Here is a 12233-nt window from a genome sequence, read left to right as displayed (position 1 = left end):
TCGAGGAGGTCTACTCCACCCATGTTTGTTGTAAATGGATACAACATTGGGACGCACAACTTCCACCATTTCTTTGGCCTTCTTGTCCCACCTTTGGACCATGTTGGTTGGGTTGGCAGCTGCATATGTGCTTAACAAGGTCACTGAACGATACACACCATCATGTTTAGTATCTCTCTCTTCAAAGGTTCCTCTTCACTTTTTCATCATTTTATCCTCTGTAAAGGTACAACCTGGCAACCGATTGGATCTTACTGTTCCAACGCTATGAATTTTCATTTTCTCAAGTTGGACTTGCAGGTCGACGCTGCAGAACCAGTTATCAAAGAACATTTGGAAGGACTGGTTACTGGGAATGATGGAAGACAGCTGCAGTACTATATTGCCACTGGCACCGATGTCTGGCTTCCCTTCAACTGGAGAGATGGTGCCTGTGTACACATCAAAGTTGTATATGATCCCTTTGCAGTCAGCGAGTACAAATACCTTGTAGACCCAGCGTTTTGGTTTTTGTGGGTTGTACGGTTTCAGCTTGCTTTTGCCTTTGAAAGGGACCATTTGCTCATCAATCCATAGCATCTCATCCATTGGGACAGCATTGAAGCTTTCCTGAAGAGATGTCAGAAGAGGCCGGATTTTGAACAGCCTGTCATTCCCAGGTTGACCTACTGGAATCTGGTCATCGTTGTTGTTCATATGCAGGTATCGCTTGATGGTCTCCCAGCGATTCACTCCAATTGTATTTGCAATACAATCCACTCTTGCAGCAGTGCTCCAGTACATACGGGTCTTTGGTAGGCCAAAAACTGACATGTATTGTGAGATGCCTATGAATTGCTCAATCTCCCTGTACGTAACATTTAGTGGCTTATTTAGATTGGGCGTTATGTGGAAAACTGTTAATTCCTCTTTCTTTCTGTCATCACTACTACTCATACTTGGTGAAATATGAACAGGACTAGACTGTCCTTGACCTTTTCAAGGTGATGTATTTTCATGTTTTGGATACATACTGTGTCGATGATAAACTGTTTGTTAATATGCAGCATTTTTCACTGATCATTTTTCAAGTGACCTGCACAGGCTCAGAAGAGGAAACAGAAAGTATTTGTTTACCTCGTTCACTTTCGTGTGAGTATTCGTTCACAAGTGATAATTACAGGTTTCGTTATTTTAACTTTTATTTTATTTTATCTTGGCCACGAGAAAATGAACGAATCACTCTGAGACTACTCGTTGAACGAAATGAACGAATAGTTCACTAACGACAGATCACTAGTTGCCACAACGGACCGGATGGCATTGCTCGCATCTTTCTAATGGCGCTGCCATTACTGAACTACAACTCAAACTAGTGCACAACGTCATCGTTCTCAGCCACTCCCTTTGTTAGCTGATTGGACTGGTAAAAAGTTGATTTGAAAAATCTGACTAATATGCCGAAATCCCAGACCTACTACAGAAGCAAAATGAAAATTGAGCAGAAGTACGTAGCAGGGCAGAGCCAGGCTAGCGTTTTACCTTCCCTAGCGACAAAACATCGAGCGACTTTATGTTACTTTGGAAATTTCAGTTTTTGTTGTTGAGCAGCAGCAAAATAACTCATTGTACGTATGTTGTCATAGCAGCCAATCATGTTAACTCGCAGTCAAGCGACGGTGCGTCATTGAAATCTTCGCAAAACTTATTATTTGCCTCTAACTCAGTCACAGGCGAGTGAAATTGAACAATTTACTGTCCATTGGCTAATTAAAGAGAATTTTTAGTCAACCAGCGTGAAATTTGGTCGCATATGCAAGCTATTTATTCACATTGTCGAGGGTTGTAGCGACTTATGACTGAGTAGGATGAAGACTGAGTAGGACACCAAATACATTAACTAATGGTAGAATTGTGTTGTTAACTTTAAGCTAACTGCTACAGTACCTTGCAGAATTACCACTTCTAACTGATCAAGGTAAATACATTCTCTGAAAATGACACAAATTTGTGAAGGATTGCATTTATTTTGTCACCTAAAAATCTCTGCTCTTATACTGAAACTTTGAAGGCTGGCAATTCACTGCGACTGTTGCCAATCAACGCAAACATTGTGTAAATGTGATATGCTTCAGAGACAGAAATGAGATATTTTAGCTAATAGTGTTGGCCAGAGCCCTGTCTCTTTACATGGTGTTTGCGTACATTTTAACTAGCCCTCTTTTCACTAGCTACCCAACTCACTGAATGTACTTTTTTTGTTGTTTAAGTATATTTATTGAACATTTTAACTCTAAGGTTAACAATACACCCACACAAAAAAAATGTTCTTAGCAAATTATGAATTCAGAATGTTTACCCTCTTTGTTTTACCCCCAGCATGGACAAAGTGACCTTAAAGGTCCCATAACATTAAAACTATGACCGCCCTCTTACGTACTTCCGCTCAATTTTGCTTTTGCTTCTGTACTAGGTCTGGGATTTCGGTGTATTGGTCGGTTTTCAGAAACCAAATTTTTGTAAGTCCAATCAGCAAACAGAGGGAGTGGCAGAGAACGATGACGTTGATGTCGTTCGCTAGTTTGAGTTGTAGTTCAGTAATGGCGGCGGTGTCGCTGCCGAAAATCCAAAAGTTAAATCTGTAGCAAGAACAATCTTTGCTAAGTTTTGTTGGTGGCCATGATGTTGTGGCCCTCCTCCCCACGGGATTCGGGAAAAGATTGATTTTTCAGGTACGGCAACTAGCTCCGTTACAGTAGTGGTGAAGGAGTTGGCTAAGGCGAACACTAGCGATTGGTTATGGCAGATCAGAGTGGCTCTGGGCAGATCCAATAGTTTTAAACTTCATCAGAGTACCTGCCTTCAAGGAAGTTAACGCTTGTCAATGGAGCGATCCCAGACCCTCTGTACAAATGAAATGTACGACGGTCTGGTTAGGACCAGGCTACCTTTGGTACCCCAGTGGCTAGAAATTTCAATAGGTGTAAACAAGCCCTGGGTATTCTTCTCCGCCTTTGAGAAAATGAGAGCTCAAACGCTCAGTTTTGAAAATCCCCTCCCCTTTCTCTGCTTTGCCCGCACAGAGAATTTGTCCCACCGATGAAAAAATAAGCTACGACCGTGCGAGCGCGATATTGTTTTTTCCTCGAGACATCATGGCTTTCAAACGACCGAAGCATGGCAGTTAGCCTCGCCTCTTTCTGCCTCATAGCATTTAAAGCTACAGACACAGAAACGGCACGTCCTGAGGAAAGCTCATTGTGGGACTGCTCTTAATGGCTGTAATTCTAAACCAAGGCTGAATTTGGGGAAAGAGACTCAGATACAGTATTAGGGGACCACTAAGGCCTATATAAAAGCATCTAAAAACAGCATGTCATGGGATCTAGAACTAAAGGTGCATGTCCACTACAGCGTTTTTTTAACTGCACCGCTTGCCTTCCCACAGTACGGGGGCGTGTTAGACAAGTTAATACAGAGTTGTAGTTCTCTAAGGTCACTGTTGTAGTCATGGCCAAGCATGCAGACTTGGGTTCATGTAGCCTACTCACAATATCGATCAAAATAACACTTTTACACAACATTTGTGTAAAAAGACACTATTTTACGTATAGTCGTTTGTCGGCTGGTCAGTCACGTAATGTGACGAGACTGAATTTAAAAGTATAAAACACACCAAGGACACTGACAACATTGGCAACCCTGCACCATGCATTATTGGGTCCCTCAATATTTGGACTACATAGACAACGTCGGTGTCAAAATGTTTGTCTTTGTCGCAAGAGTATTGCTTCTATTGCAATTTTTGTTCCGTTGCACGGTTTAGGAGCTTCCAACGTTATTGTGGCAAAAAGTGCCTTGTGTGCACAAAGTGAACTCAGTGCTCGCCTAACGTCACAACATCAGCACACGTTAGCAACGACACATAATCAGAATTCGGTTTATTCGCCATGTATGTTATACAAACACAGAATTTACTGTGGCAGGGAGGTGCAAAACACTAAACATATACAGATCTTAAATTAAGTAAAAGTACAAAAGTTTAACTATTTCTAAGAACTAAACAATCTAAGAATACAACAATTTAAATATAAAATAAAATATATATAAAAATAAGAATAGAATGAGCAGCGTGAATGGTCAACATAGTGCAATCGGATACTGAGATAAAGTGGCTTATGCATACTGAATTGCCATTAGATGGACTTATAATAGTTAATAGTGAGGATGGACTCAATGATGGCTGTGTAGAAGTGCACCATCATTGTCTTTGGCAGGTTGAATTTCTTCAGCTGCTGTAGGAAGTACATCCTCTGTGGTGCTTTTTTGGTGAGGGAGCTGATGTTCACTTCCCACTTGAGGTCCTGGGAGAGGATGGTGCCCAGGAAGCGGAAGGACTCCACAGTGTTGACGTCGCACAGGGTGATGGGGGTGAGTGCTTACAGAAGGCATGATATTGATCTTTGCTGCTCTTAGTGGCAAAGTGGAGTTCTGAACTCCACGTAGGTTTGAAGAAGGTCTTTCTTTTTTTGCATCTGAAAGCCTACGCGAGTGGTAAATTGCGATGGTGGGCAGGAAGGGTCAAAAAGGAGGACAAAAGGGCGAAATGAGGACACGCAACAGCGGTTTGGACAAAGGGCTGGAAAACTGGACTGTCCGGACAAAATCCGGACGTCTGGTCACCTTAACAGAAGTGAATTTGACGGATTCAGTGTGGACAGAGAGCGTCCGATGCTATATGCGACAGTCGTTTGCTCGCATCCAGTTAGGACGTCAAAACAGTGTAACGGGGGACCAAGACATGGCTTCTTCATAAGACTATGCGGGCGACGCATTCTCACTCAAATTTCAAGACTTTCGTGACCCAAATCAAAATTTGGATGCGACAGATCAATGGGGAATCGCTTTCTCTCTTCTAGGCTGTCCTCCTCGACCTTACTGCAGAATTCACCGAGATGAAATTATCAACTTCACCGAAACAGATGAAAAAAGCTAGCTAGCTACTTTAAAATCGGTTAAATAGACGTAGCCTAATGAGTGGCACATAACGTTAAGTAACATGGCATTTTATGTTTTTTGAGGTTTAACTTGTCCAGCGGGACAAGTACATTTCTCTTCCACTTGCCCTACAAAAAAATCCACTTGTCCTGGACAAGCGGACAAGCCTTAATATCGAGCCCTGAAATGGGACTTGTTAAACACATTTTTGTATTCATCAACCCACTTACTATTGACTATGTTAACAACATTTATATTTGTAGTACTTGATGCAAGTTGAATCTAATCTAGATAGCAATCACACCAGCAACTGCTCAATTTAGGAGGAGTTTGGTAAATACAACAGAATATACAAGGCAACCATTGCATTCAATAAAATATTTTATTATACAATATGTCCAGTGAGAGGGTCAAGTTTGTTTTTAGTGAGTGGACCTGCAATTCCTGCCGAGCGTTGAGAGCTAGCTGGGCGATAGGGGACCCCTTCATCTGCAATTCATTGTTGCTAGAGCTAATCAGATGTACTAGGCTAATAAGGGAAGACTAAATTTGTATGCCAACGAACACCAATAACGAGAACTAATTTGACAGACTATTAACCAACTGACTTCTGGTTATGATACACGTGCTCTCTAGCTAGCTTCAGTAAAGTGTTGCTTACGTTAGATACTAGCTAGACCTACAGTCTAGCTCTAACTGCATTTAGAATCTAACAAGCTATAGTCTTACGATAAACTTTATCTAAAGCTGGCTATATAAGATACTACTAATAACAATTGATATGTGGTGGTAGAAATATGAAAAAATGCAGGATTTTCAACAATTTACCAGCTAACTTGCTTCCGAGACACTGAAAATGAATGGGGTTGAACGATGGAAAATACAATGTTTGGAACTATAGGTGGCATGTGACACGCTTTACTTCCGCATTCTTCGATAACAATGGGAGTCTATGGAAGTGTCGCAACTCTTTTTATATGGCTCTGGGCTAGACTAATCTCTTTCGACCTTCGTCTAGCTCTATCGTCCCGAAACAAGTTTGACACGGCAAAGACTAGTCTTAACACTAGCTAGCTAGCTGCATATTAAGGGTGTATTTAAATATGAATATGTTCACGTAGGAGGCTGTAATTTGGTATAGAGGCAATATAAGACGTATCGATATTGGAGAGTTACTTACTTTTGTTGCTGCAGCAAACCGTCTTCAGAAAATTAACGGTAAAAATGTTCTCATCTCGAGAGTGGACGATAATGGGGCCCCTGTGGTGTTGGTCGGCCTGGTCCCTGGATACTGGCAAAAGTTGAAACTCAAGGAGCTAAATGTGGCTGCACAATATAATCAGAATTGAGTTTGTCTTCCATATCCAATTTATTTAAACTATAATTTTATAGAATGTTTAAACAAATAAAGAAATGCTAATTTTAGAGATCTCAAAAAAAGAAATGTGGGACAAAGAGTATGATAGTATGGGACAATGTGGGACACAATGCTGAAAGGTAGTCATTTCGATGTAAACAAAATGTAAAAATGAAATGAATGATTAATGAGCCAATAAATGCTTTGAAGTGTTGGTATCTCCCCTTCCAAGGTATTCTGGAGTTCTTCCACAACCAGTTGAAGGAAATCTGTAGGCCTATGCTGAGCTGAAGACAGATGTGTCCCAGAACCTCAGGGAGGTCGGCAATGCTATCCTCTTCTGCCTGATCATAGAGCAAGCCTGGGTGAGACCTCACCCCCCCCCCCCCCCCCCTCGTTTTCCTGTCCTCTCCACCGGTCTCCCCTCTCTCTACTCTCCTCTTCTACAGTCTGCGTTTGTCTTGGTCAACAAAAACAGGGCTGAGTATGAAAGGCACACACAACACGGCAATAGACAAGGCAATTGAGGAGTTTGAACAAAATGGACCCCTTGAGAATGCATGCAACACTGGCTCCAGCAACAGAGTTGGTTCGTTTGGAAAGACAGATTGAGGAGGTAGTACAGCTGCAATGGAAGCTCCCAAAATAGGCCCAGCAGAAATGAGAAAGATGTACCAAAGCCTGAACCAGACACAAGCCTGTGTATTCTATACAGTCCGAGATGGGTGCACAAAACGCGTTTGTGGCTAAAGTCCTGATCAGTTTTTTTACTTTGTAACTGGGGGCAAATCACACCTTATCAAGTGTATCCACACAGAGGCATCAAAGATACTCTGCAAACATCCCCCAAGTCCGTGAGGAGAGTGACATGTCTATTTCCACCGTTCTGTTGGCTGCTTTTACTGGCACCGCAGCCTTCAACATTTCAGGCAAAACTCTGCATTCTATCCTCACACTACTGAGATCTCTAAAGCCTCCGTATCAGGGACTTTGAAATTGATTAGATGAAGTGAGGGAAACACTCAAACAGAGATAATCATCATTGATGCGGTGTCAATGGTTTCAAAATCTCTTTTTGCATATATTAAACACACTAATAATAATAAGTATGCAGGATTACAGGATTTGCTTTCAGCAAACACACTAATAATAATTATATTTTTTCTGCAACGCTTTGTTTTCTGGATGTTATTGGATATGTATGCTGGTTCCTGGTTAACTTCCATAATGTAACATTTTATATTACAATCTTCCTATCTGTGATAAGGGTCCTGATATGAAAATATAGTCTGTTTTTTAAGTGATACTTTAACTGTATCAGGTTAATGAAAAGCTACAGTAACGGAAGCACAGATCGACCCCTGACCTCCCAGTCTGACCCCCTGACCTTCCAGACTGACCCATGACCTCCTAGGGTAACACCTGACCTCCCAGGTTGACCCCTGACCTTGCTGCAGAGTGCCGCTCCTCCCAGGCTGAAGCTGAGCAGCTCCCTGGTGACGGCCAGGCTGCCCTTGGCCGCGGCGATGTGCGTGCAGGTGGCGCCCTCCATGTTAGCCAGCGTCGCTAGCTCGGGACGTTGCCGTAGGAACAGCTGCACCACCTCTGAGTGGTCACTCTCGGCTGCCAGGTGGAGGGGGGTCTGACCTCGCTGCACACACACACACGCATGAACGCACACAGACACATGAACACACATGACCGGCAAAAACATGTACACAGGTGTATGAACATACACAAACAACCAAACGTGGGAGACACACAGCCTCACTATGTCAGAGATTCACTATGTCAGATAAGAACACACACACACACAGCTTAACGTAGGAGACTCACTATGTCCGAGGCCGTGATGTCCGCTCCCAGCTGCAGCAGCCTGGAACACACCTCCAGATGACCACACACTGCTGCTAGGTGAAGGGGGGTCTGCTTGCTCTGGAAGAGGGAGGGACACAATCAGAGAGGGGGGAGAAAGAGAGAGGGTGGAAAATAGAGTGAGGGGGAGGGAGTGAGCGAGAGGGAGGGAGGAAGGTAGAGAGAGGGGGGGAAGTAGAGAAAAAGAAAGACCCATGCCAGTGACAACTACACTAACCAATGACAGCGCGTCGATGCTGGCCTGGTGCTTTGTGACCAAGAGGGAGACGAGGTGGGCGGAGCCGCTCTGAGCGCCCAGGTGAAGGGGTGTGAGGCCCAGCTTGGTCTTGGCGTTCACAAATGCATTGTGGGATAGCAGGACGTCTACGATGTCCACATGACCTCGCTGAGACGCCAAGTGCAATGCAGACCTCCCCTCCTACACACACATACACACCACACACACAAGCACATACACCCACACAACGCCAGCTAATCATCATCTGTACAGATTGTGTCACACACGCTCAATAACTGACACACATCCTAACACGGTCCAGTGAGAGAGCAGTAGGGATTGGTCAGGACCTGGTCGAAAACGTCCACTCTGGCCTGGTGTTGCAGCAGGGTCCTCACCACCGTCAGGTGACCTTGTTCTGCAGCCAATAGCAGGGGAGACCAGCCCTTCTGGACACACACACAGTTGAGTTGTATAAACTGTATATATTGTGATTTTACTTTAGTCTAATATTGTTTTCTTGCACTAACTGTATCTATGTTTTAATGTCTAGTGTGGACTTGATCGTGTCGCTGTCCCTTGGCCAGGCCATTGTAAATGAGAATTAAATGGACTAAACTGACAAGTAAATGGTTGAAAATAGATGGATAAAGGTCCTGCGTACCTTGTAGTGTTTGTTGACGGCCCCCTGCTGGAGGGAGGGCGGGACGAGGCTCAGCATCACCAGCAGGGTGGCGGTGTCGCCCTCTCTGGCACAGTAGTGGAGCGGAGTCTCCTCGGTCTGGGACACACACACACACACTCCTTGGTTCAGGGAACACAACACACGCATACAAACATACAGAACACACACACCTATACATGCCTCACGCACGCACACACACACCTCAGTGGTGACAGCAGTGATGTCAGCCTCATACTCCATCAGGGTTCTGATGATGCGTACATCCTGCCCTTCCTCCTCTCCCTCCTCTCCTGCCTGACCCCTGACCCCTGAAGCCACAGCCAGGTGCAGACATGCCTCTCCTCTCTGGCAGGACAGGGAGACAGGAGGGACAATCATCAGAGCACAGAAATAATAATGTCCTGATCAGAACGTTCATCTCTTTCTGTTAAATAGTGATTATCCATGAAGAGAAGACCTGCACACATACACCACGACACACACACACAACATAGTCGCACACATATACTACATACACACACACACACAGTCACATTAACAACTAACTACGGACTAGACATCACTTCCTGAGTGGGCGTGATTCTATGCCTGAAGGAATCCATCTCATTATACATGCATCCTATGATGCCTTTGTGTATATCCCATCATATACCCCATATAATGCCTCACTCTATATACCATAATGCATCTGGGTATATCCAGTAAGGCCTCAATAATGCCCTTCATGCATCAGTGTTTCCTGCCCACCGTGTTCTCCTGGCGAACGCAGCGACACGCCTCCTCTCGGCTCCTCTGATTGGTCAGATGGAGGAGCAGCTCCTCAACCACGTGGGCGTGCCGGTGACGCACCGCCACATGGAGAGGACTCTCCCCTGCCTGCACACACACACACACACCGTAAATGATAAAGCGTCATCATCTTCCTTCCTCTGTGCTGTGCTGTTCCCTCCTCCCCCCTCCTCTGTCAGGCTGTTACCTTTGACCTCCAGGTGGGGTCTCCCCCCTCCTCTAGCAGGGCTCTCAGCATCTTCACACTTCCGTGTCGAGCTGCCGCATGCACCGCTGTCTCTCCGTCCTGGACAAGGGGGGCATGTGAGTGGGATTCATGTTGTGCATGTGTGTGTTTAAGATTGAATGTGTGTGTGTGTGCACGTATGTGAGCGTGTGTCAGTGGGTCCTGACCTGCTGCTCAGCGTTAACCTCTGCTCCGCTCTTCAGCAGCATCTCTGCCACCTTCTCTCCCTCTCTCACCCGCGCCGCCATGTGGAGAGGACTCTCCCCAGACTGGTGTGTGTGTGTGTGTGGGGGGGGGGGAGGCAACCAAGTAGAGCATAGAAGTAAAGACAGACCAACAGAACAGACCCTAGTACAAACCCCACTACGGTACAGATCCTAGTACAGACACTAGTACAGACCATAGCACAGATCCTAGTACAGCCTCTGACCTGTCCTCCATGCAGCTGGACGCAGGCTCCGTATCCCAGCAGCACTTGCACCACCTGGGGCCTGCAGCTCTGCACAGCCAAGTGCAGCGCCGAGAGACCCTGGCGAGTACGGCTGTCCAACATCGCCCCCTTCTGGAGGAGAGCACGCACCACAGCCGCGTGGCCACGCCTGGAGGCCGCATGGAGACACACTTCACCTAACTGGAGGGGGCGGGGGGTTTGGAATGAGGGCAGAGAGAAGGGGAGAGGAACAGGGAAAGGGAGAAAGGGAAAGAAGAGACAGAAAGGGAGATAAAGAGAAAAGAGGGAGGGATAGGGAAAGAGAGGGTGGGGAGAGAGAGGTCCAAGAGAAGCAGAGTGCTTAAAGCTTGTGAGCATGTGCAGTAGGGACATCAGTACCTTACTGAGCATGTGCAGTAGCGACATCAGTACCTTACTGAGCATGTGCAGTAGGGACATCAGTACCTTACTGAGCATGTGCAGTAGGGACATCAGTACCTTACTGAGCATGTGCAGTAGCGACAGCATTACCTTGTTGGGCATGTGCAGTGGCACCCCCTTCCTGAGCAGGGCTAGTGCAGTGTCGGGGTGACCCCACTGGGAGGCGATGTGTAGCAGCGTGCTGCCATCCTGAACCAGGAGGACAAGAGAGGGAGAAATGCAGGCAGTGTGTGTTTGTGTCTATGGGTATTTGTGTGTGTGGATGAATGTGTGTGTGGTACCTTGGTCCTGGCCAGTACGTTGGACTTGAACTTCTCCGTGAGGATCTCGACCACGTGGGCGTGTCCCCTCTCCACGGCGATGTGCAGAGGGGAGCGCTCCATCTGGAGCGGGGGGGGGGGGGGGGGGGGGGGGCGGTCAGGTGTGTAGGTGTATTGAATGGAGGTATGTGAGTATGGAATGTGTGTGTGGGATGGTGGTATGTGTGTGTGAATGAATGGATGTGTATTGCAGCATTTCCGTGTTTCCAACCCAAGAATCTTCCCCAGAAAGCTTCTCCAGGCACTGTATTGTGAAACGTTCCAGAGAGAGACGCCCACAGAGAAGGGACTTACAATGGTTCCTGCTTTTTGCTCCCTGGAACTCAATTTAGACCCTAGTTCCATGGGAAGGTTTCTGCGGAGAGTGTGAGTGTACTGCATCTGTGTGTATATGCGTGTAGGCTGTGTGTATACGTTTGAGTGTGAGAGTGTGTGTTCATATGTGTGTGTGTGTACCTGGTCAGTGATATTGGGGTTGGCCTTGTTCTGGTACAGAAGCTTCAGCAGTATCTCATCACCCTCAAACGCAGCGATATGGAGAGGAGTCTGACCTTCACCCTGCCACACACACGCACACACATAGACGTACACATACACACACACGTACATACGGATGTTACCCACTGAATTTGGCAGTCCTGAAATGCGTGATGGTTTTGCTACAAATGTTAGCCTACAGGGGGAGGTAGAATGCTTAGAATGCGGATGTTTTGGAGACTGCGGACAACAGAAATGATCTATGATTTTGTTTACTATGACAATCGGATTGGTGTTCAATGTCCACTCTTTTTATGATTAGGATTATTTGGACTTTGATTTAGCTGAGCCATTTGTAATAGTAATAATCCTACATCGAATTTACATGACTGAATAATGTTAGATGAAACCATTTGATTCACGTTAGAAATGTGTCAGT

The 12233-nt window shown here is 45.6% G+C and overlaps 1 protein-coding gene across 1 annotated transcript in view; it reads right to left on the bottom strand.

Annotated features, from left to right (window-relative positions):
• trpn1 (transient receptor potential cation channel, subfamily N, member 1) overlaps positions 1-12233 on the bottom strand; it is a 56602-nt gene that overhangs the window by 38682 nt on the left and 5687 nt on the right. Inside the window, exons 7-19 of the mRNA XM_067256245.1 lie at positions 11774-11875; positions 11279-11380; positions 11088-11186; positions 10557-10757; positions 10294-10395; positions 10088-10186; positions 9859-9987; positions 9313-9456; positions 9091-9207; positions 8777-8875; positions 8427-8627; positions 8171-8269; positions 7796-7985 (exon numbers count right to left, since the gene is read on the bottom strand). Coding sequence (XP_067112346.1) covers positions 7796-7985; positions 8171-8269; positions 8427-8627; positions 8777-8875; positions 9091-9207; positions 9313-9456; positions 9859-9987; positions 10088-10186; positions 10294-10395; positions 10557-10757; positions 11088-11186; positions 11279-11380; positions 11774-11875 — 1684 coding nt within the window. The remainder of the gene's footprint in view (positions 1-7795; positions 7986-8170; positions 8270-8426; positions 8628-8776; positions 8876-9090; positions 9208-9312; positions 9457-9858; positions 9988-10087; positions 10187-10293; positions 10396-10556; positions 10758-11087; positions 11187-11278; positions 11381-11773; positions 11876-12233) is intronic.

This window comes from Osmerus mordax, chromosome 18 (genome assembly GCF_038355195.1).
Source record: "Osmerus mordax isolate fOsmMor3 chromosome 18, fOsmMor3.pri, whole genome shotgun sequence".
In the NCBI taxonomy this organism is placed as follows: domain Eukaryota; kingdom Metazoa; phylum Chordata; class Actinopteri; order Osmeriformes; family Osmeridae; genus Osmerus; species Osmerus mordax.
Note: the sequence above shows the minus strand (reverse complement) of the source record. Positions and strands in the feature narration are given on the sequence as shown.